We start from the raw sequence: 25,610 nt of genomic DNA, 5'->3' as shown, positions 1-25,610 counted from the left end.
ACACCTGGCTGTTAAAAATGTGGCACTAGAAGATTTTTGGCTCTGGTGGCTGGGGGGTGGTCATCTGCTCTAGCAAAGGAGTCAGGCTGTGCCTGGGAACAGGGGTAGGATTCCCTGGTGTATTCAGAAATGCAAAGAAGCCTTTTAGCAGCCAGTAAGGATACATTGCTCATACATCCTCAGGATTAAGTGATTTGAGTAATTTTCGGGGCTAATGAAATTTTCTTCTGACTCTAATCTGCAGGAACTGTGGGGAGATTTTGACTTTCTCTGTAGCAAGGAATTCTCCTACTCCCTGCTTCTTCCAGCTTGTTGAAGTTTGTGGGTTTTGGTCTCCTGTGTGAGAGAGACTAGCAGGACTCCTCAGCATGGAGTTAGAATCATAGAATCATAGAATGGTTTGGGTTGGAAGGGACCTTAAAGATCATCCAGTTCCAACCCCCCTGCCACAGGCAGGGACACCTTCCACTAGACCAGGTTGCTCAAAGCCTCATCCAGCCTGGCCTTGAACACTGCCAGGGAGGGGGCATCCACAGCTTCTCTGGGCAACCTGTTCCAGTGTCTCACCACCCTCACAGTAAAGAATTTCTTCCTAATATCTAATCTAAATCTACCCTCTTTCAGTTTAAAACCGTTCCCCCTCCTCCTATCACTACTTGCCTTTGTAAAAAGCCCCTCTCCAGCTTTTCTGTAGGCCCCCTTCAGGTACTGGAAGGCTGCTATGAGGTCACCCCAGAGCCTTCTCTTCTCCAGGCTGAACAGCCCCAACTCTCCCAGCCTGTCTTCATAGGAGAGGTGCTCCAGCCCTCTGATCATCTTCGTGGCCCTCCTCTGGACTCGCTCCAACAGCTCCATGTCCTTCTTATGTTGGGGACCCCAGAGGTGGATGCAGTACTCCAGGTGGGGTCTCACGAGAGCGGAGTAAAGGGGCAGAATCACCTCCCTCGACCTGCTGGCCGCGCTTCTTTTGATGCAGGCCAGGATACGGTTGGCCTTCTGGGCTGCAGGCTCACATTGCTGGCTCATGTTGAGCTTCTCGTCAACCATCACCCCCAAGTCCTTCTCCTCAGGGCTGCTCTCAATCCATTCTCCGCCCATCCTGTATTTGTGCTTGGGATTGCCCCGACCCACACACAGGACCTTGCACTTGGCCTTGTTGAACTTCATGCGGTTTGCACAGGCCCAGCTCTCAAGCCTGTCAAGGTCCCTCTGGATGGCATCCCTTCCCTCCAGCGTGTCAACCACACCGCACAGCTTGGTGTCATCAGCAAACTTGCTGAGGGCGCACTCAATGCCCACTGTCCGTGTCACCGACAAAGATGTTAAACAGGACCGGTCCCAATACAGACCCCCGAGTTGCCCAAGAGGTGCAAGACAGAAGTGTGTAAAATCTTGCATGGATTCAACAGTGACTGCGCATCATCTGTCATAATTCAAGAACAAAGATACACTAAATTACTCTATCTGGTAGCAGTCTCTAAGCAAATAAGTTCTTTTTCATACAGTGTGTATTTAGATGAAGAACTCATTGCCATGGGATGCTGTCAATACCAGCATGAGGGGAAGAAAACCCTGTGGAGGGCTATTAAACACAAAGATGCTCACAGAGTCCTGTGCTCTCTATTTTACTCTTGCATAGGCATTCGTTATGGGCCGCTGTCAGAGACAGCTCACTGGGTCAGACAGTTGTCTGAGCTGATGCCATCTTTCTGTGGTTCTTCTGTCTTAAATTAGGATGTATGGGTAGGGAAGAGGATCTGTGGCTTGTACAAAGACCACCTAGCCTGAGTAGTAGGTCTACCAAATGAGCAAATCACAATACATGGAACACATCTTTTATTCAATAAGCAAGCAAGCACAGAAGTATAATGTGTAGTGCTCAATATTCATACAGTACTAAAAATATAAAAATAGAAATAAAATTTCACTGAAAGCATTTTCACTCACAAATATACAAGGAAAAGTGCTGTCAAGCCACATCATGCTACACCACTTGCCAGTTGCTGAACTGACAGTTTCCCAACAGAACTGAAACACTAAAAATCTGCTAGTCCTTCCTCACAGCTTTTGGTGAGCCTGATTATTTGACTAGCAAAAACGGGCCTCCTGCTGCTGAGAACCTAAAAAGCATAGTTGTCATTACCTAATGGAACAATAAAATAATTCTGGAGAGTTTTATAGCGATAGTAGCCTGCTTCAGGCTGTTTGTGTACCTGTCGTAGAGAATAAAAAAAGATACAGAAATAAATTTGGATCCTGATTATAATCGAGACCAGTCATGGCTAACAATTACTGAAACTGTATTCTCCACGAATATTTGTGCAATACTCCCACCTGGTGGCATATTCTTAAACTCTCTTCCTTCAGCACGGCCATTCCCTCTGCCTGCTTACACTGGCACGTATATTCATCTTCCACTTAGGTCTGGAGGAGTCCAGTAGCACAAACGATAAACAGTGCTGAGTGCTCTTAACTTTTAGTGGAACTAGAGGATATCCAGCACCTTATCTTCTCTTACTGTATCTAACGGGTGAAATTCACGTCTATACAGGAAAGTGATACGGGTCAGAGACTCTGATTCCTCAAGAAAGACTCTGCACCAGATGCCTTCCTTTTAAGCCCCATTTTGAGGGACTGAATTAGATTTGGGTGCTCAAAAAGCTTCTGTTTGCTGACCTTCGGCATAGAGCTGAACGTCATCCGTTGGGAAGACAGCTGTGTGCTGTCATCCATGAAGGCCTGGGCAGGTTTTGGGATCAGAGTGACAGTCACAGCTGTATTCCATAACAAGGCCTGTCTTGCAAAGTGTGCCAGTGCACAGAACCTACTCAAATTATACAGATAAGGGTGTGCAGAACCTAATGTGAACCCCGCTTTGATCAGTTACTATTTTGGAATGGGATTTATTTATACTTGATATACCTGCTATAAAAATAAATGTGACGATTAACCCCTGAGATCATTCTAGCATACAGTTTTGGCCTGTTACTTGTTTCCCTCTGAAATAATTTTTTATTTGGTTTACAGATGTTTACTTAGGTTCTAGTGAAATGTTTTTATAAAACACATTAAATAATCAGTGTGGGGCTGAAAAGGTGTACATTCTAGTTGCATATATGATACATATCTTATACATATGTAATACATTCCTTAACCGCTGAATATTCTAGTATTGTCTAGGAAGTTCTTGCATGTGGACACAGGATTAAAATACTAGAAAATAAACAGCTGTTTAGGATCAAAGATAATTGTATCTGATATGGTTTACTTAGATTGTTCTTCTTTAAATCTTATTACACGTAATAGCTACAGTAGTTTGTCCAGCAGGTAATAAATGTAGGCATAAAGCACTTCTAGCTATATTTGGATATCATATGCATGCATTTTTTATAAATAAAAATCAAATGTGAGGTCACATTTTCCCATCTTCTGTTTATAAACTAAATCAAATTTCTCATTCATTGAAACGGTGAAGATGTCTTTCCATAGCCCAACTCGTCCTGAAACAGAGAGAAAGAACACAAGTCAAAGAGCGGACAAAACAGGACATCACATATCTACAGTCTAATTATTCAGGGCACCAAGTATCATCTGTGAGATGCTAAACAGTCTTAGCTTTCATTGAAAGCTCAATGAGACCTAAGGCTGTTCACTGTCTTGCCCCATTCCGCTGCTACAACCCTTGCAAAGCCTTAAAATAAATACCACACACCTTGTCACCTGCACCAGCCGAGTATTATACAGGAAGAACTCAGATTTTTGTGAGATTTTGCTTTAGCCTTAATCAGAAATGAAAATAGATTTTGGTTTGGGAATTCATTTAAAAGTGGATTTCTGGTTTCAGTGCAAACTATGGCTGTTTAATAATTCCAACAGCTAACAATAATACATTTCAAAATTACCGTGCCTTCAGCATACACTCATTAGAGAACTAACCAAAAGGTACATGGAATGTGGAGTATTAAACTGATTATTGAATTCCGATTATTGAGATGTAATATTATCATTACTAATTCCTATTATTTTATGTTTAAAGATAAGTTCAACAGATGGATTTACATTTCTCCACATAGAGAGAATTGTGTTAAATATGAGTGCCTAGATTCTATCTATAGAAGAGAACAAGTGCCATACACTCAGTTTGTGCCATTTAAATTTTAATCTCGTACACAAGGAATAGGAAGATTTTGGTGGATGCAATATGGACACTGAACACTTTCTCCTTGTATGGAGCATTCTTCTACTCTACTGAACCTAACTAGTAACATAACCTGACACTGATGAACCCACCAGGTCAAAGGCTGTGGTCCCTTTAACCACTGTTTCACTGCAGTCCAAAATTTAGTTAACTCAAAGTCAGCTAGGGTTACTCCTTGGTGAATAAGTCCCATGGAGTAACCAGATTGAGAGGCCCAATTCTCTTCTCATTTATGTTGGATACAAATAAAGACAAAATCCAGCCTTGTTCAACTGGAATAAATGAAAGGAGAATTGGGACTGTGCTACCAGAGAGTTTAATCATAACAGCAAGAACAGAACTACATGCAGGGAGCTTAATTATGCATTTGATGCATAAGAAGAATACCCATTTAATTTAATTACCATTGCTTTTATGCAGCAACTCTATAATTGAGTCCAAAGACAAAACTGTCTGAAACATCTACAAATTACATATTAACATGATGGTGTAGTATGTGTGGCAAGGACTGTTCTATGAAATCAGAATTTTTCTGTAACTCCTGAAGGTATGATAGCGTTATGGTTTGTTTTCAGGATCCAAAGATCAAAAGAACCTGAAACTGACTAAAAATGCATCATTTATTGTTTTCATCAAATTTCTCCTGTATCAAAAAAAAATTAGGAAAACACTTGCAATCATAAACATCTGATACTGATTTCAATTTTGCTCTGGCAACTCTAATTGCATGAAGTACAGCATGAAACACAAAAGCCTGTATTTCCCTTTCAATAACAGTAACAAAAACATTTTCTTCCTCTGCTTGGGAAAGATAAGCCTTTTAATTCTGAATCTCCCTAACAACATGTATGGGACAAACGACAAATTTTATAAAGGACATACACAGGGGATTATTTGTAACGTCTTTTTTTTTTTACCCCTATGAATTGATAGCTTGTCAAAAAGTCACCCACCTGGTTTATGATTTGAATCATGCAACTGTGTAAATTATGATGTGATAAGAGTCAAATATAAGTAACATATATAATCATTGTTCTGCTTTCACAGCAGCTCAGGGTTATCTTCAGAGTAAAGATCAATGTGCTAAAAGAAAAAAAATGAAGAACTAAAATAAAGTAAAATAATAAAGTAAATGTAACTAATGACAAATTAAAAATATTTGAAACAAATTACAATAACCTGTCATGTTATTGCCACCATTCTTTGTCACAGAAACAAACAGAGAAGGAACAAAGCACTGTTAATGAAGCTGCATTCTGAAGTAACAAAATACTGTAAAAGTCAGAGACAGCAAACAAAAGAAATTCAAAATAAGGATATTTTTAATAAAAAGCACAGTGAACAAATGACAAAATATTACATTAACTGCTGCAGCACCCTTCCTTCTCTATTACAAAATGGAGGCTTCTTTTTGAAAGATTTGTAGACAGTATAAATAAGAGGCTCTGCCCCTTGACTGGGGATTTGCAGGCTCCACTACAGAACAATGAACACTAACACCACGTACAGAACAGTGCATGCAGCAAAAGTGGGCATCACCCTGTTTATCTGGATGGAGATGAACTGGACAGCAGAGACAGCAGTTGACCTTTCTGCCTGTGGAAGGTCTCACCAGCAGCTCTGTTCTCTTTTCTCTTGTATTACAACCTCACCTTTCTTTCACAACCACCTTTCTGGCTTTCACTGGACAAGGATGGGGGATTTGGGCTGTGCGCAGCAAGAAGCAATGCTGCTGCTCCACAGATCTCCAAATCATGGAGGTTAGGAACAAAGCTAGGTTTTCATGTTACATGCAAGTCAACAGAAGAGAATTCAGCAGCTCTAGTGTTTGTAAAATCTTGCACTGACATAAAACACACTTTATCCAAGGCCCTCAGGATGTCTTACCAGACTCATCATTTTGTGATCTCGTCGCCATAGCAGAAAAGTGGGTTGGTAATCAGTTAGGCAATGTGCCATAAAATCCTACTGCAAATGAGATGATCTGCTGTTTTCACACAAGATACAAGTTGTGTTACATGATGAATTTTCAGTTTGAAGTAGTAAGGGGAGGACAGGATGGGAGTTGAAAGCAAGAGAACTAAGAGCAGAAAAACACACCATTCAATGGAGACTCTACCAGATACTATAGGGAATATATTAGGTCTTTCAGAGAAACCACAAACTCCTTTGTCTTCACTGGAATTTTACCTCAAGCCAGTAAACTTGAGATATTTATTTCAAGAACTCATCATTACCTTATGTGAACTGGGGCAAAAAGAGGTGCCATATCACAGTTATGACAGAGAACTGCCCATAGGAATCTGGTTTCCAGGTCCTACTGTAGTAACTGGAGTGTATAGCCCCTACAGAACGTACCAAGACCCTTTCCATACCAGGTGTGCAAAGACACAGAGAAAAGCAAGCAGGTGTGAGCAACGGCTTTTTCCAAGTATGACATTCTGAAATGTTTGTGCCAACGTACAAACAGGACCAGTTATCCTGGGTCAGTTACTCTGACGATAATCTGAGCTGAGTAATGGAAAACTGGCATAAGGCTCTGCCAAGAAAGATGCGAAGGTAGTATTAGAATACCAGTGAACCTGCTTTCATGGGAAAGCAAACTTTCTCTCAAACCTGACTGAGTGTTGGCAAGATTACAGTTTGACTGGTTAAAGGTGAATGCAAAGATACAATCAACTTTTGTAAGGCATTTGATTTTAGTGTTTTTTAATAGAACTATATAATATCAACAAAATGCATGATAAACAACTAAACACCTGGCTAACTCAGAATTAGTAGTCAAAGAAGGACTGATGATATTTGGTATTCTTATCAGAGACTTGAAAATAATTATAAAAACTACAGCTGATATAATTTGCAGATCACATGAAGGTTGTCTGAGAGAGGTAGTATGGAAAGGAACCTAAGAAGTAGGTTGAGGTCATGCATTCAAGTCATGATACCTGAGTAAGGGACAAGAACCTGTAAATCAATTCCACTGAAAAGACTTTGTGGTCATGATAAACACATGCTTCATGTACGATGCTGTATCAAAAGTGCTAACATGGCTATGGATGGACAATCAAAGGAGAGGGAGAGAAAGTTCCAATTAAAACTGCATTATATTAGTGGATAAAGTGATTTTATGTCTGGATAAGGCACTTGTGAGGCTGATATAGGAATTGTCCATCTTGATCTTATTCTCTCATTTTTCAAGAGCCATTAAGTGCTGTAAAGTAGTCTACAGAAAATAATTTGAGGGAGTTCACTCTTTTATGCTTATCAGAAAGACAACTGAGAAAGGACTTGATTTCTTGACATCATCAAAGGACAGATGTATCAGCAGATCAAACGACACTTCACATTCCTAGAGAAAGACCTCATCAGAATAAACATCTAGAAGCTAAACACATTTTAAACAGCTGAGGTAGACAATGAAAAGAAAAAGCTCACAAGGAAAGCTACAGGTCCTTGTCATTTCATGCCTTCAAATTAGAATTATCTGCTATTCTAGAAAATCTGATATACTTAAAAACAAGGGCTTAGGCCAGGATAAACTATATGAAATTGTGTGGGCTTTGACATGCCAAAGGTCAGAAGAAGCAGTACAGTCTTCTCAGCACGAATAGCTCAATCCATTGTTGCAGAGTCTTTGGCTTACTTCAGAGTGGTTTGCATGGTGTCGAATATACACTGTTGATCTTGTATGTTTCCATCCCATTTAGTCACTTCTATGTAACTTCATTTCAGAACAAACCAACCCCGAAATTTCACCAGCAGTCAGTTACCTCCCATCATTACACAGAAATATTTTGCCAACATCTTAACACATTCTGGAGGTTACTAAGTTGTCAGTTGCTTCTTGCAATTTCCACAATAAGAGTTTTACTGTGGGTTTTAAACATACCCCTGCCAACAGGAAGTGCTTCTGCATTACAGCACTGATCAATGAGTTGATGGCAGTGTTCCACCATGGATTCCAACTGTGCTTTGTCATAAGAAACTCCTAAGAACCTCACCAGTTGCTCAACCATTGTTGCTAGGTCCTGTAAGAGAGTATTTAAGAAACAGTTTATTTTAAATTACCTTTTTTTAATGAGTTTCAATATTTCAAAATTAATTATATCCTCATGAGTGTGAAAAATACAAATGCAGAAGTTGTAGAAACACCACCACTGTCTTAAAATTTTGACACCTTCCAATTTGCTGAAAATAAACACATTCCAAGTAATTAGGGTAAGACAGGTCGGCAGAGAACATGATCACGTAAGCTCGCCTCTTCAAATGCTAGAACGGGGAACTGCAAAGTGTGATGCTTCCCACTTCAGACAATACCACACCCTTAACTGATCACTTTGGAATACCAGTGTATTTTGGAGGAATTAAAAGTTTGATTTTCATCTTGGTAAAATAAATGACTACAAATGTTAGAACAGCCCTTCCTTCATTGTTAGCGTCTGGAACTGCATTCACGTATATGGAAAGGATCTAGTGAGGTGACCTCTGAGAATAAGCAGTCAGTAATTTATGTATCCAGAACTCCAGGGTTCCTCAGTATGAATAAGACTTCTGGAGTTGCAAGGACAAAACAGCAATGTTTATCAGGAAGCAGAGATCCTGTGACACCACTGGCTTTCGGCAGCATCCATCAGTGAGCACAGCTAGGAATATATCATTATTCAAAATCATGGGTTTGAAATAATTTCTACTAAACTTTTTTAATTATTCTGATTGTATTATATCTTTTTTTAGCATCCCACTCCATCAGAAGGCTCAGTAAAGCTGAAATTATAATTTACTCAGCTTTATTGAGTTCTACCCTGATTTTGCCTTTTTGTAGGTTTAGAGACAGGAGATGGGTTTTTCCTACGTTTGCATTAATTTTCCAGTCAAATAAACATTTTTAAGTATTTTCATTAATTCTCAAAAATATATTATTGCAATAGGAAGTGGAAATCAATGTTCTATGTAGTATTTCCACTAAATTTCTGATTAAAAATAAAGTGGATTTATTAGCCAGCATACTGTAAGCACCCAATAATTACGTTCACTTTATGCTACACAATCATCCCTGTTTTCAACATTGCTTCCCAGAAGACAGTAAGAACCAAATAATCAGAATTAATGCCAAATATATGACAAAACACCAATGATATACTTTTTTTCTCATTGATACAGAACACACAGCAAGACATTTCTTTTAAATGAATGCCCAGTGCTGAGTGTAGCAGGCCCTAGAGTTACACATCTCTGCCTTCTCTGTGAGTAGTTTAGTGCCTATGGATGCAGGCAGATACCTGAGTAAATTACTAGGTTTATGAAACTGCTGATGTCCATAAAAGCTATTGAATGCCAGTGCTTTAAAAATGGTATCGGACATTAGGGAGGCCAAATATGGACATAAGAAGCAATTTTTGTACTTTATGGATTTTAAACACTACGATGCTAAATGTAAAATAGCTTTTTGCTACATCTAACCTACCTTATGCATATCTTCATACTTGAGAAAAAGCACATTGGCATCCATGTGATGTTCCCAAAACTCTTGCACGTGTTCAAACCACGAACCATATCCTACTACAAAGACATTATGATTGGCATGAGGAAAATGAACACTTTATTTATTAATCCCTCTTCAAAAAAAAAGAAAAAAAAAAAGGAGAAAAATAAATTAACTGGAGTTGTTCATAGCCCCAGGAGAACTGTGTCTGGTTTTGACCCATTGTCATGCACAGCAAGGAACTTAATTAAAAGAGTTTTTCTATCAGTTTGGAATATTCAAAAGAACTAACTTACCATAAAGATAAAATGTTCAACTGAAAATGCCACCATATTTCATGAAGGACCTCTTGGAGCTCAGTATTAATAACACCTGACTATTGAACAGAAATTGAGCCAAAATAAAAATTACACAGACAGCTTTGCAGAAGGCAAATTTTCAGTGGCTCCAATCTGTGCGAAGTCCGGCAATTAACATATCATACTGCAGCTTCCTTCACTTAGAAGCTAGATAAAGCATTCATAGAGCATCCTCTATTACAGACAAAGAATTGCTAACAGCCATTGTCCTTTCTTAATTAAAGAAGTATTGAGGAAACAGGCCTATAAAAATGCTTCATGGTCATTCCCCAAAACTAAGGATGTACTGACACAATATTCTATTTACCATTACATCTTTTGCCCCTGCCTCCCACAAAAATCTAAGACCTATTCTCTTCTATTGTTATTTTCTGGACACTTCCACGCAACTTCTGTAGATATGCCAGAACACATTTTCAGTTATACTGTTAACAGTTATCTCAACTACACAATAAATCCAGACTACCACCAGATGCCCATGGGGTGTTGAGTGCTCCCAAAAGCTGAGAGTGATGTGATGGGGTACACCCCATATATCACAAGTTGTGAGCAGGCCCAGCATACAGGGCTGCCAATGATGAAAAGCTTACACCTCCAAACTCCTGCATACCACCAGCAGCTTGTCTTCAGTTCCCCATATCTGCTGTGTGGGGTTCAGGACTTGAAGAGAAGCTGAGGTGCTATGATGGGAGGGCTTGTGCTCCCAGCACTGCTGAGGCAGTGGTTACTGGAAGCCTTAACCTTCCCCCAAAACTTTCCTCCTTTGTTTTTCACTTCTCTGATAAAGTCCACATTTGCACTCATTTCAGTCAATTCATGAATGTCTAGCAGATGTTCAGACACTGGTATTTATTATCTAGAGAATGTCTTTTGCTGCCAATATTACCAGAAAGGCAACATAAAGAGAAGTGCATTCTGCATATTTTTTTGTTACCAGTGATAAGTTCCCCCAAAGTACTTTAGATAATCAAGGCAGGAGTTAAGCAAATATGGTGAGCAGTTTTTCATATTCTTTCAGAATATTTTTTTGGTCAATTTTATCTCTTCAGCAAAGCAGCTATAGAAAAATATTAAACTTCTTAGTTTTGTATTTTGAAGCCACCTTTTCCCTTTGAAAAATAATTGCTTAATTTTGGTAACTGGAACATTTTCAATGGACAAAGAGGTCAGTTTTATAGGAAAATTATTTTGATCAGCTGACTCATTTTCAACTTTTGTAAAGGTATTGGAAAAAATTCCTTTTTTTTATTCCCATTCCATACACCCCTAAAGAAATTCACACATGAAACTAACACACCAATCAAGCAAAAAGTGTTCCTGGCTGCTCTTAATAGTACAGGGCAAGAATCCATTAAGATCATGTTAGCAGAGTTTACCTATGTTTTACGTAAGAAACTCCCTTATACTTTAGAGGACAATGCCAAAGAATTAGCACATTCAGGACTAATCCCTAACCAACTGTATGCTCCCAAACAATACAGCTAACATGCACTGAACTTGTTTCAGACAGCCAGGTATAAGGAGGGGTAAAAAGAGTGGGATTGTGTCATTTGGGCCCAGTGCTTCTCCCTCTAGCACTACTTTGCCTTTGTATGAAGGTTTTTTTGCTGCTGTATTGCTTCTGTGTAATGCAAACATTTAGCTAAATGCTAAATTTACTGTATTAAAAACACTCCATTTGCACAATTATGGACACAGAACATGTTGTGATGTTTTACTGACTCTGGGAGGTTGTGATAAATCAGCTAGCTGCTATAAGATGAGATATAACTAACTTGGGATACTTATATGAAAGAGTACAGAACCTTTCTCCTATCTTAGAAGGCCTTCTAATGTGTCTTTCATATGTCTCCAGTCTAGAAGTTCCTGATCACAGGCTACAGATAAACATTCTATTCTTAGGGAACGCAAAAGAAAAAGGTGAAGGTGGGCTGGAATGGAAGTAGAGTATTTACCCTCCCTGCACAAACTTGCAGGAGAAAACAGCAAAGGTTTTTAAGGCCTATTAAATAACCTCCACTGGCAGGCTTTTACTTTTTTCTTCCCTTTAGTATTATACAGCTCCTTTAGCACCAACTCCTCCAAATTCCAGGTTGAAGGAAAGTTTGCTGCACTGGATCTAGAGGAAATCCTGCTCTCAGAGCACAAGGTACGTGATGAATTCTGAATGTCACATTAAGGTATCATAGAGAAGATTTTGTAGAGAAATAGAAGGCAGTAAAAATTTTTTCTCTTCCTAGCTAGAAAATGTGGCAATCCATTGGCAAAAAGCCCAGTGGCAGCCAGTTATGTGAGAATACAGGGCTTGTCCTCCCTGCAAGTTTACTGAGCTAGTGCAATGGAGCTACTTAAGGCAGTGCAGCTTGAGTGGGAACACAGTGGGTGGGTGTGTCATGAAACAGCCCTTGCTCAAAGGAGTTACTGGGTCAACAGCTGATGAGTTGTTGTAAAGAGGTTATTGTATTCTCATTATAATGGTGTATTTTGCAGACACTAGCAGCCTGCAACTGCCTTCTTACAGGAGCTCACTTCAACTTACTGATGTACTCCAGATGAATCTCACGCAAACTAGAGATTTTTGTGCGTTAGCTGGTATCTTGCTATGGACAACTCTTGAGTTTTTGGGTGAAATAAAAATATTAAAGGAATTACCAGGGAAAAACCCTTGAGGAACAGAAAGACTCCTGAGAAGTAGCTAAGCGCAGTGAGCTACAACTGAAATCAAATGGTGCTGGGAACATTCACCACTTTTCACAAGGTACCTGGCACTTTGCAAACTGAATTTATTAGAGTAGACCAGAGTTTTGTCAGAGCCTGAGCCCATGGGGTCAAATACTGTAATGCAATTATTTACAAGGCATGGCCGTAGTTTGCATGGACAAATCTAAGTCCACGCAGCACTCTATCTGTAGCAACCTCCTTGCTGTATATGCAAAACAAATGCACCTTTATCCAGTTCATTTCTGTACTTGCAGAAGGAATGTAGAGATGAAAATAAATGTGTAACAGCATGTGCAGAGAGAAGAGCTCCTTACACTTGTCATTCATAAACCTTCTGCAGAACTCTTGAAACGTTCCTCTGTAGCTCATGGTCCTTAGGGAGCGGTGAAACTGGTAATAAGACACCACCAGGTCTTTGGGGTTGCGAGCCATGTATATTACCTATGACAAGGGTGGAAAAAAAAAATCATCTCATTGAAAGCTTCGCCCCCTCCCCATTTCCCAAAACACTTAAACAATTGCTGCTGATATAGTTAAACAAATATGATTTAATTTCATTTTTACCTTTGAATTGCCATTATGGAGGTCCGAAGGCAAAAACCGATATGGTAGGTGGCTTTTTATAAGGCGAGGAGATGTCAGTTCCTAAAATAAAGCAGACAGAAACATTTCTTATTGCGCATTAGTTTTTGGCACATCCTGAGCTGTCCTGAACTGTCATACTTGAAGTCCTTTACTGCACTGAGTCACATTCACAAATTCATTTCTTAAATTAATAGGGGTCTGGGACTGGAAATTAGGTCAGGGAGATACATCTGCTTTTAAACATCAAAAGGCTGGATAATGTGTTGGGGGTTTTTGTTGTTTTTTCCCCCCCTTCTGTTTTCAAAGTACTTCCATTTGTAGGAAGTACTATTCTTCTCAAGAAGAAAGTGTAATAGTGAAGATTCTTAGTATCAAACTAACTTTGTTCCCAGTGACGCTTCCACTAAAATTCCTTGAAAAATATCAGAAGCTCTGAAAAGCCTACCCCTAACTTCTTCACTTCAAAATTTTACTCTTGCAATTTATTTTATCCTCAGAATTAGGCCCAGACAATCCAAAGGTTTATCTGAGTGTGAACATCTTTCAAACAGGGTATTTTTCTATAATTTCAGACAAAATTGTCTCATGACCCAAATCATCTTCCAGTAGTTAAAAACTGCATAAATCCATATTGGATCAAGTTGCTAGCATATAGTATAGATAACAATGTGTAATCTCAAACTAAACCTCTCACTATTGCCACTGCTTATTTGCATCAAGGTAGCACTAAGGTCTCATTGGACTAGGCGTCACACAGATGAAAAACAACTCTGACCCCTACTCTCAGCGTAAAGTAGGCAGTTGCTGCAGTTGTCAGTGACCAGAATCAGCTTAAATCTACCTGTGCCAGCCTTAGCTAGCTCGATTCAGCAAGCACTGTAGCTGTTCTAGGACAGAGTTGAGTATTTTGCCTAATCATTCCAAGATATGCCTATATCAGAAGTAGTTTGAGCAATCACAAGATCACACTTACATGCCATTCCACTAGTCTGCGTAATTCTTATTAGTGTGGAAGTCATCTCATGCAGAATATTCCAAACTCCTCAAACTACGCCTACAGAGTCTGTAGATCCACAGATCCTGGGTCTCTAAGGATTTAGATGTGTTAATCCAGAGTAGTGGGTCTACAGATCCATAGATCTCTGTATTTGTAGTTTCTCTTTTGCAAATTCAGGGAAGGGATCAAAGCAGATTTGCCTCATTTGCGCAGCATTCTGTTTTCATAAGCAAGGGAGGCCTGGAACTTTTATTCAGGAAGCCCATTGCCAAGATATTTAGGACACGGAGAAAGATCTCAAAGTATTCAATGAAGTATAATAAAGCTTAATAAAAGCAATTTTAAAATAACCTAATAATACTCTGAATCATTCCAACAAACTGAGCAAGTCCAGTGATGAAAAGCACAAGGACACAGGATGAAATGAAGTGATAAATATGGAGCCGAAGAAAAAGATATGCAAATGCTGAAAAGACTTTCTTTTCAATAAATTGTACCTTGATGATGTCCAGACCAGGCTGAGGGTACTCTAGGACTGGAAGTTGTTCATCTATATTCATTAGTCCAATCTCATCTGGATCAGCGCCCTGACTCACTAGATAGACCACTTCCTGTAGCAAGCCCGTGCCTGCATAAACCAAACAATGAAAGAGAACAGATTGTATTACAGTTCTTATCTAAACAGAAGCTTATGAAGGGAGACCTAGACATAGAAATAATGATAACTTCTGTCCTTAACAGTCTGCTGTGAACTAAGTCTGTAACTACTGTTTTAACATAATATGTCTGCTCCCTTTGTTTTATTTTAAACACATGAAGATCTCCTTTCACATAAAATACCTGAGATTTTTCTTTGGTAATAATTTAAATACATTTCTGTCTCCTAATAATTTTACCTGCAAATTGGAAAGCATTTTACATATACAGAGTTTTTCCACTGTGAATGTTAGCTCAGCAAATATTACTATTTCTGTTTTAGAAATGAAAAAAAAAAAAGAGGCAGGCAAAGATCATCTAAGCTCACAAAATGCATTAGCAGCCATACTGGGAGACTGCCACTGTCCCCTGTTCTAAACCGTAGGCAATTCTAGCATTATGCAATGATTTGAGAGTCTATTTATACCTCCACGTTACAGACTGGATAAATCACTGAACACACCAATGCATAGTGAGTTAGTCATAAGCTTCAGAGGCCCCAGTTATGTATCTCTCTCCAGTCCAAGGACATTTACAGAGCAACCATTAAACATTTTAGCCTTAATGACTGTGCTTTGGAAAATTAATAGGCATTCCAAACAGAAGTTTGAACAGGGAAACTATTTCAAATGCCTTTATCTTCAGGTAGGTAGGAAACCCTCAAAACAGGCAAACAAAGGTTCAGAGATATCTGACAGAGGCTTTTGAAGAGAAAGGGACATGCTTTTGGTGAGACTGAGGAACAGAATGAGAAGAGATCAAAGCAAGCTAGCAGGGAAGGGACTCCACATCTTAGACGACAAGTCACATGGGACATGCTGGATACTGCGACAGATTGACCAATTATTTAAGAGTTGTGAGCGGTAAGGAAAGTGAAACCAGGATTTATTCTCTCTCTCATGTTGCCTAAAGGAACAAGCAATTGTTCTAGAACTCTTTACAAAGCCCCAGCCTGCCTCAACATCCCACGTCCTTGGAAAGATGAGCTGCAAACTCTGAGATCATGCCTTTCATTCCTTTTTTAACTTGAAAATAACTTGTAAGTTGCAAGTAACTTGTAACAGTCACCAGTTAATTCATGTTAACTAGCATGGTTGTACACACTAACAAGACATGTTTTGTACAAATTCTGTATGTTCTTCCAACACAAAGAAAACCAGTGTATCATTATTCAGATTTTTTTTTAATCTGAGCTAGGAAGAGCTAAAAAAAGCTGATGCAACTTTAGAGGGAACACAGTCTGGATACAACATGAAAGAATACATGTCTCCAAGAACTGCTTTGGAGAGTAAGTACTTTAAGACTCCTCTGTTGCCTAATTGGTGGGTAAACTAAAATGGCTTGGAAAAAAAGAAACTTTTACATTATCATCACCCACAGGGACAGCTGTCACAGACTTAATACACACTTGCCCCTGAGGCTGTTCACTCTGCATTTTTAAGTCCAAGCATATATTTTATACATTAAAATTAACATACATACAGTACTTCAGTATCAGTCCTTGTGACTCTGAATGAGCACAACCTTGTTCTCATTAAATATTTATTCTGACAGGAGACACCCTGGTTCTCCATAATTTATTTCTGTATTTCCAATTCTGCCTGCAAAGAAAAATGCTATTACAGCAACCTTGTTCCATGAAAGGAAATGGAATAACTGTATGGGAACAAACACCACCACAAGGACTTTCTAATTTTTTGTTACTCAGCTGCTCTCTAGGCAAAAAGAAGGCATCTCCATTGTGCCTCTGAATACAGAAGGGCCCCAGTGCTGAGGTAGAACTATGCTGAAACTGCAGGAGAGCAGCATGTTCCCTACCAGCTCTCCGCAAGTCCACCAGATAAGTAGGAGGTAAGGGCCAGGGAGCACAGTCCCCATGGCCTTACCTAGTTCTGTGGTCATGTGCTAGATTTGGCTTGATTGCTAGCAGATCCGTGGAGCACTGCAGAGACAGGAGATGACATATTCATGTATGAGGCATGGGGAAGAGCGGTTCTGATTCATAAGGAAGTTGGGCCTTTGGAAGCTCAGAAGTCTTCATAGTCTTCATCTAAATGTGCCTCCATCAGAAATACTGCTTTGTTAAGAGAGTAATGCTTTGTTAAGAGAGTAATGCTGGGCACACGGCAGGTACTCAAGGCAGAAAAATAAAAATCTCCATCAAGTACAGGTTCTTTAAAACAGTGCTTTAAATCTGTGAACCTCAGTGCTAATTATTAGCATGCGCATACACAGATTACTGTTGTTATGTATGTTGTGCTCACATATTCCAGCATCCTATTCCAATTCACACAGCAAACAGTAATTCTGCAATCTCCCTTCTACAAAGGGGAGGATTGCAAGCTGACAGTTCAGACATCTGGCTCCTGGCCAGCTAGCAGGTTAGAATTTCTCCTCCCTACACCTGCAGTGGGACCACTGATCCCAATTTCTCCCACCCATGAACTCTGCACTACTTTTCTCTTTTTGTCACTCACTGTATTAGCCTGATTTTCTTCCACATTAGCACTCAAGTTACTTTGCTTAGGATTTTCAGGGTCTTAATGCAAATGAAAACTAGAGATTTAATTTTTGAGGGATCTGTCACTTTTAACTTGTCACCCTTAATCAGTTAGCACTTATTCCAAACACACACTGCTAAGAGCGCCATAGAAAAAATTATCAGTGACCCGATCTCATGTTTTAAAAAAAAAACTAAACCACCATATGCTTATTTGTTCAAAAAGAAAAAAAAATAGCTAAAAGCCTTTATATGTATAATTATATATATATATAACCTCCTCACATCTCTATTAGGATTAAAACCAACTCAAACTAAATTACAGATATCAACAAAGCTGAACGTTCTTCTGGTTTAGAAATGATGGCTTAATCCAGCACCAGAAAAATGGCAGCCCAAATCCCAGACCTAGCTGCCAGGGTAAGATTTTCTAGCCCCTGGGACCAGCTGGCTGGAAAGCTAAACAAACTGGGGCACTGTACCTATGCATAAGATGAGAGGCCCAGGCCTAGACTGGGGCTAGCAGAATTTATTAGATTTGCCACTGTGGGAGGTGAACGCTAGTCTTCTACTGTAGCCCCCGATTCTCCATCTGCATACAAAGCACGTAGAAATTGGCCATTTGAACCAAATGACTTAAACTGATGTCTGTGGAGATGTGCGAGAACCACCATTTTATCAGTGAAAGCTGGAGTAAATTGCTGAAACTGAGATTTTTCAAAGGAGATTACGGGAATAACCTCTGATAATCCCAGTCTGTCACAAAACTTGGCCAGATATAAATGCCACAGAAACTTTCTTAGTAAAGGGGACAATGATTACACTTGTTGCAGAGAAAAAAAAGATGAAGGAAAGAAAAAAAAAAAGGGTGCAGAACTTACCTTTATACTCCCTAGATTTCTGGCCTGGCTGTCAACAACGATTTATTGTCACTTGAGGGTTACTCACTTTTTAAGTGAAATTAAAGGATTGGGTCACTAGGTAGAAAAGCTAGCATGTATGTATACGAAGCCAAGGTTTTTCTTGGAGACAGTGGGTGTTGTACATCTGAAGTATTTTCCATCATTTTATCTTTGTGCTGCTGAATGCATGTGCATGTATGTGCATGCCTCACTTGGAATGGTACAGAAAGAGTAAACAGTCACTGACAAGCAGGATTAATCTGTCAGCCTTTGGGCATGAGGCACCAGATGCAACATTCATAAGTACCCTGCAATTCCACCCTTCCTTCTTCCAGCCACAGCAGATCGACATTTCATCCTGGAGGAAGACTGCTGGCCCTGCTAGCTCCAAGGTCATTGCCAAAACAGATGTAGAATTCATTTATGTTTATCCAGTTCCAACTAAAACAGAGCCAGTCAGCATCTGGGGAACTTCAGTGCGCTGTACCTGAGACATGCTCTTTCCTGACAAACTCTTCTGTTACGTCAATATGACGCCTCAGGAGAAAACAAAGTGTTCCAGTTTATCACACAATATCTGGAAAGAGATGGGATGGGAAACAGCGTTGATAAGCTACCGCCAGAATTTGCAGGTTTTTAGAAGAGACTTTTAAATTATCTGTGAACCTGTATTTCTACTCTGCATAATAAGAATACGTACAAAAGCAGCCCAAGTCACAGCCATCTGAAAGCATGCTAGTTCAGCTGCGCTGTCCTTTCCTGTGATGCTTAACAATGCACAGAAATCAGGACTCATTAAGAATGCTGTCACCCCTACAGCAGCCCCCGTGACGAATGGGAACTCTTCATTTGTGTCCTTTTTCATGCCAACACCTCAGCAACAATAGCAAAGTCAGTTCATGGCCATACTGCTTCTGCTTACCAGTAAGTGTAACTGCTGCACTAGCAACCAGACAGCACAGCAAGATAGCCAAAACTTTGAAACACACAGCTACTCCTTTCTGTTTCTATGCGTTAGATGCCTTTTGACATCAAATTTAGTCTCTGTAGGAGGGAGAAATATTCTTTAGTGCAGCTGTTCTCTGGCTCCTCTCACTACTTTCTGGCCACTGGCACACTCCCATGCAGCCACTGAACCTCACAGATTTGTTCAACGTGAAGTGGCAGATATAAAACCACAAAATTTCTTGTGAAATTTTGCTTCCCTACATGGTTTCTAATGTAGTTTATTTCAACCTTCTCCCCTCTGTATCAGCTAACATTGGAAAAACCTGCAGCTCAAGGATGCAAAGGTCTTTGGTATACTTTCATTCACCTCTTGCTTGGAAACCACATGGAAAAATAAAATAGAGAAATACTAATGTTAGTATTAACAGTCTTCTAGCACTCCCAATTAGTTGCACTTCATTTGATCTACCAATGCTTGATCAAGTTTCAGCTAATACAACGGACCCATTATGACTCAATTTTTTTACAGCATCAGTAGATGTAAGTGCTCGTTAAAAATGAGGGCTGCTAAAGCTGTCAGATTGGCCTAGCAAGTGCTGTAAAGCAATTCTCCACGTAGTTCATCTAATTGCCTGCAAGCTCATTCCCCTTTCACCAATTTCAGTGTATATCTGCAGGTAAGTATGACAGATTAATCTTCACCCTACAATAGTGGAGGGAAAATTAGATTTCTTCCATTAGGACAAAACAATTTCCAAGTCATAAAAATAGCTCCTCTTGAAGTCTGTATGTTCTAGTTCTCCTACATCTTGGAATTCCAACTGGCTTAAGAATAGGGATTTTCATTATCAATTAGGGTTTTAATAATAAAAACAACGTGTACACCTTGATACCACATTTTCCAATTCTTCTGTTCCTAGAGGAGACTCAGGATTCAGAATAAAGGCTGAAATTGTGATGTTATATTGCCAATATTTTTGAGTGCCCAATTAAATATGTATTAGAGGGTCTGATTTTCAGAAAGGGCTGAATACTCATCCTTTAAGATTAATGCCCCCTTTACATCGTCTAAATGCCCCTAAGTTCAATAGTGAGATGCCAAGGGAGTCTGTGGAACATGAGGAAACTGAATCCAGATCTTCTGAAACTGATAGCAACAGCTTAAATCAGACTGTATTTAAAACAAGTGATAACTGCATGATTTCCAATAACATTCAGTAAGCAGGGTCTTGGCTTTTTAGACTTATTAATCAGTTTATTTTTCACTTGCAGCTACTGGCTTTTAAAACATAGGCTAAATTCCGCTTGCCTTTCACTAGACTTACATCAGAGAATACAGAAATGGGTCCATTAGCTCTGACCTGTGTTTCGAATGTGTTTCACCAGAGGCTGTAAACAGCAAACTATGAAAACCGTGTTCTATTTAGGACTAAAATGTACTTTCTGTTTGGTAAAAAAGCTGTCACTGAGTTGTTTACACACATGTATTATCCATAGAATTATTGCTGCTATGTATAATACAGTATCCTAAAGCACTGCTTTAATAAACTGGTTACAAAACAATGTTCTTTTCAGCTAATGCATTAGTACTATTTTTAAAAAATGGCTTGAGTCCTAATTCTCCCTCCCATTAGCACGCTAGCTACGCAGTAGAGTACAGGATGAAAAGTGCAGAATCAACCGCAATGCATCTCAGCCCAGGCACCGACTGTTGAGGCATCCCTGCTTCCACACAGCAAGGCAGGCGACGCAGTATGTTTCACACCTAACACCAACAGAAGCAGCTCAGAGAAAAAGGCCTATTGACACTTTTGAGCATGCTGGATTTTAATGCTGAAGCAACACCTGTAAATAAAACACACCAGGGCCTGTTCTCTGGGAGGACATGGGCGACAGCCAAACCCACATCCCCAGAGATCAATTTCCCAAAGGAAGGCAGCTTCATTCCTAGCTTCCTGGGAACAGTCCCTCGCTCCAGCAATCTCCCATACTGTGCTGGGGAATGCACTGTCTGGGGGAGAGCAAAAGTGTCAGGGAACTGCTAGCAAGGAAACAGCATGGATGACACCCTGTCGGAGCCTCCGTCACTTATGGTTACTAGTGTAGCCATGGTGAAGCAGATTACTGGATTGTCTATGTTGCCCACCTTAGACTTAATAAAACCAGAAGAAAAATAGCTCAAGAGTCACATGCTCCATAACCATTACATCTAACTCGTGGCTACCCCAATCTGTCCCAACAGGCAGGGGTCCATGAGGCAAAGTCCTCTTGTTGAGGACAGCTGGGACAAAAAGTGTTTATTTTCTACTCCTCTTAATAAGCCACAACACCCTCACATGCACTGCAGCAAGGACTGGGTAAGTAGTATACTAACAGCCCTAACAACTAAGCCAGGTCCACACACTGCTCAAAATCTAGGGATCAAAACCAACAAGGCACCAGTTTGTCTTTATTTGCCTTCTGATAGATGACTCATGATTTGTGTCTTCATGTCTCCACATCCATGATTTCATCATAGCTAGATGCCCCAGGTTTTGTTACAAGTCCTTCGGTGACAGCTGATATTGGTTGGTAGCTGATATTTCTTGGTATCAGATATTCAAAGGGAAAAGTATTTTACTCTTCTCTTTAAGCTTTAGCTGGGCTGGTAAAATATATCCATGTCTATGGATGCTCATCATGTCTGCACCAGATGTCATCACCAATTTGGCAGTTTGTATGAAGCTACTCCAATTCACTTAAAATGAAATCTGCCAAATTAGCTCAAGGAGTTTCTGTTTTTGGCATAAACTCACCTAGCAAATTTTGCCTGGGACAAACCATTCAGTTGTTATCTTTTTTCCCCAGGCTACTCCCTTGGATTGACATCCTCATGACCTAATTCAGAGACACCATGCCTTTCATGATAATAGTGCGAGCACGTAGGATCATGCAGTCATACCAAAGGATTGGCCAACAGGACAGTAATTCACAGGGGAAAAGTACTTTTATTGGCTAATATATGCTATAGGACAGATTGTCTCAAACATCTGAAAATTATCTGGCAAACTTTGGCCATGTAAAACTAACAACGGTACCCCCTCACAGTGATGGGCAAAAGGTATATTAACAATTTTTCAAATCTCACCTTCTCTCTGCAGCATATATAAGAAGGTACGTGCCCTTACCCCAATCTTACCTCAGTTGTATCCTGCCCTCCTGCTTCCTCTGTCAGTCCCATTCTCCCACCCTTTTAGAGCCTATAACAAAAACATGCCTAAACTGCATTGTACATTACCCCAGCAGGAGCTCACTTAATCTTCAACAGAAAGTCCCCCCACTGTGTCTAATTTCCCATCATTTTCATACAGATGACACAAGACTGTACTAAGGATGACAATGCAGAAAAGAACTTTGCTGTAATGACAAGTAATTGTTTTTTAAAATCACCCTCAAGGCTTCATTATGTTGAAGAGAAGTGCATACTTACCCTTAGCACCACTGATTTCTAGGATAACTATATCACTTTCTGTGTTCTGTTCTACAGAGTTGTAATATGGTCTGTGGCTAAATACACAGCCTCGTAGTGAGCTCTGCTGATTGAAATAGGATCAGAAGGCAGGAAACAATAGGGAGTCTGTATTAGAAACCTGTGTTGAGGTAGTTCTCGTATCCTTTGCTGTGAAGGTGTTCCTCTCCCCATATGGGAAACATATTTCAGAGGATGTCTGTCACTACTCAAAACCCAATTCTATGCCTCAGTTTCAATCTCTTCCAGAAAAATTGTTAGGCAAAACCTGCCTACACATTAATGTGTATTTGCATATACTGGGTGGTTGAATTGCAAGCAGGCAGCACACCAATAGTATCATGTGAAACCACTACAGATAAGAGCTATACATGAAAAAAAAAAAAAAAAGTAGCACATTTTTGTTTCAGAATTTCAAGAAACACTGTTTACCCTCTAAACCTGAAGCTACGCAGCCTGTTTAGTCAGCTATTAATTGTTTAAGGTCAGGGAATAAAGCATTTTGTCTCAAACAGAACCCCCTTCAAATTACAGCCACCTTAAGCCAAACCATTCTTTGCAAGGTACCTATGCCCCCACTCATATTTAGCACACAGTGCTTCCCTTTGTCTGCTGAACTGCAGTTTTAGGCAAACTACAGCCCTTTATATTCTATTTCTAGTGCTGCTCTTCTGAATTAGAAATGGAAATAGATCTAATTGGGAGTATAAAAGGGGATCGGCCAATCTACATCACCATGGGTTTTCTCAGTATTGCAGCAAAATCCTTGAAGAGAACACACTGTTGCTGATTGAAAGCACTGGTGATCCAATAGTAGCACTGACATTGATCATTATTAATGTGCACTTCAGCTATATATGCATTGAGCAACCCAATTTTAGAAATGCCTGTAGCTGTCTGCGTCACTTTGGTAACCCTCATCAGCAGTAAACAGGCTTTTAACTGGATGGTTAACCTGGGTTTATGATTGCCTTGCATCAATAGGACACTGCAAAGCAGCCAGTGTACTGCCAAATCTGGACTGCTGCACTTCTAGTCAGTGTGTGTCTTCTAAACACGATTCTCACCTCACCTGCTTCATGCTCGTCTCATCTTCTTGGCTTAGATGAATTTATTACTCATGCAGTGAAGGGCTAATTCAGCACCATTGTCTATATCCCATATGGTGATCTAATGTCATTATACATCATCGAGAACTTGCAGCCTTACAAGGGATGATGGCCTTCACATGTTGCACTATAAACAGTGGGTAGGTAAAAGCATGTGAAATCAGCTTGCATTTTTTAAATTACAGATGGATTTTGGCATTTAGTGACACAAATCTCTCCACAGTTGTTGCTCTAGCGCTTTCCCTTTTATTTTTTATCCTTTACTATCTCAGCCACTGCCTCAGACTTAACTAGCTAAATCGCCCCTACACACTTTCAGCCCCTGATATGCTTCCTTCCTGACATTCCTCAGTATCCCTTCACTCCCCTCACAGCAGCTTTCCCAAGCCTATAGCCCAGTTTGGCTGAGATGTTATAATGATGGAACGTTTCCTCTGCCATGTTGTCTTGTCTGCACGAACACACACAGGAAAACACTCCTCTTGCTTCTGAATCTGTAATACATTACAGGATTAACACATGACAAATGGTTTATTTCTTTTGCAAGAGTCTGTAAAAGACTTTGGTATATAGAACCATAATTATTTCAGCTCTTGTGCCCCATGTTCCCGGATTCTGCAAGGTGTTACAGAAACTGAATAGGGTCAAAGCAATGAGATGCTGGGTGCTTCACATTATTAATCCTCTGTTCATTGCTCCCTCTCATTGAGGGTAAAACCACATTCCTACATAGTAGCATTATTATGTGCTCAGCTTTAATACCTAAACGCTTAATCCAATTTCAGAGCCATAATTTGCTAGTTTCTCTGTAAAAATATATATGGTAGATGACACCCTTTGACCAAGAGATTTTCTTGTTGTTATACATGAAAAATTCTGATAGAGAATACACCCACATGCCTCCAATGGAAAATGTAGACAAAAAGATTATGACTTATCAAAGGTCACGGAATCTCTAGCCAAAAAGGCATAGCACATGTCCAGTGTACCAAACCTTGCATCACATCTGAAGCAGAACAGGACAATACAAGGGGTAGTTCCTTCAGATGTATGAACCCTTACTGTATTCAACAAAGAAAAGTCTTCATTTAATAAAAGACTACATAGTAAGCATGAAAACCAGTGCACGCTTAATCTAATTCAGTCCAATGTTCAAGTATTTTGCTTCCTTTCGTTAGTATCTTCACTATGAAAGACGAGCGTTAACATGAAATGAGAGTGACTGGCTGTTGGGTTTGGCTGATCTACATCATTTTCTAATTCTTTAGTCTTTGAGGTTATTAGCATCTAATCTAGTCAATAGTGATTTTACATGTCCAGAATACACTTTTTACACAGGGTAAAACCTTTTTTCTTTTTTTTTTCCTGACCTTACTTTCAAAAAGCAAGTTGCTTGAGTTTTGCACTGCTTCACAGTAGGGAAGCAATTATGCTACATTTGCAAGAGACCCAGCAAAATCTATTAGGTAGCTGGAGAATTCATCTTCGGGACCATTTGTTCCATGTCTCTAGTAACATCTCTTGACTCGTTTGATAAAAGACTCATGAGAGAAACACTGTTAGCTAGATAACAAAAACAAGTTTTCCTTAACGACAGATTTTTCT

At 39.7% G+C, this 25,610-nt stretch overlaps 1 protein-coding gene across 2 annotated transcripts in view; it reads right to left on the bottom strand.

The window, feature by feature from the left end:
• Positions 1–1,819: 1,819 nt before the first annotated feature.
• SULT4A1 (sulfotransferase family 4A member 1) overlaps positions 1,820–25,610 on the bottom strand; it is a 30,893-nt gene continuing 7,102 nt past the window's right edge. Inside the window, exons 2-8 of one of the 2 annotated variants that reach the window (XR_011048202.1) lie at positions 14,840–14,970; positions 13,325–13,405; positions 13,075–13,201; positions 9,663–9,757; positions 8,088–8,226; positions 5,152–5,281; positions 3,418–3,500 (exon numbers count right to left, since the gene is read on the bottom strand). Coding sequence is in view for 1 of the 2 variants with exons in the window: in XM_068400938.1 (XP_068257039.1) it covers positions 3,388–3,500; positions 8,088–8,226; positions 9,663–9,757; positions 13,075–13,201; positions 13,325–13,405; positions 14,840–14,970 (686 nt within the window). In the remaining variant the exon portion in view is untranslated. Of the gene's footprint in view, positions 3,501–5,151; positions 5,282–8,087; positions 8,227–9,662; positions 9,758–13,074; positions 13,202–13,324; positions 13,406–14,839; positions 14,971–25,610 lie in introns of both variants that reach the window. The other variant, XM_068400938.1, reaches the window with a different exon arrangement.

This window comes from Nyctibius grandis, chromosome 5 (assembly GCF_013368605.1).
Source record: "Nyctibius grandis isolate bNycGra1 chromosome 5, bNycGra1.pri, whole genome shotgun sequence".
Classification (NCBI taxonomy): domain Eukaryota; kingdom Metazoa; phylum Chordata; class Aves; order Nyctibiiformes; family Nyctibiidae; genus Nyctibius; species Nyctibius grandis.
This window is presented reverse-complemented; position numbering and strand designations above follow the sequence as displayed.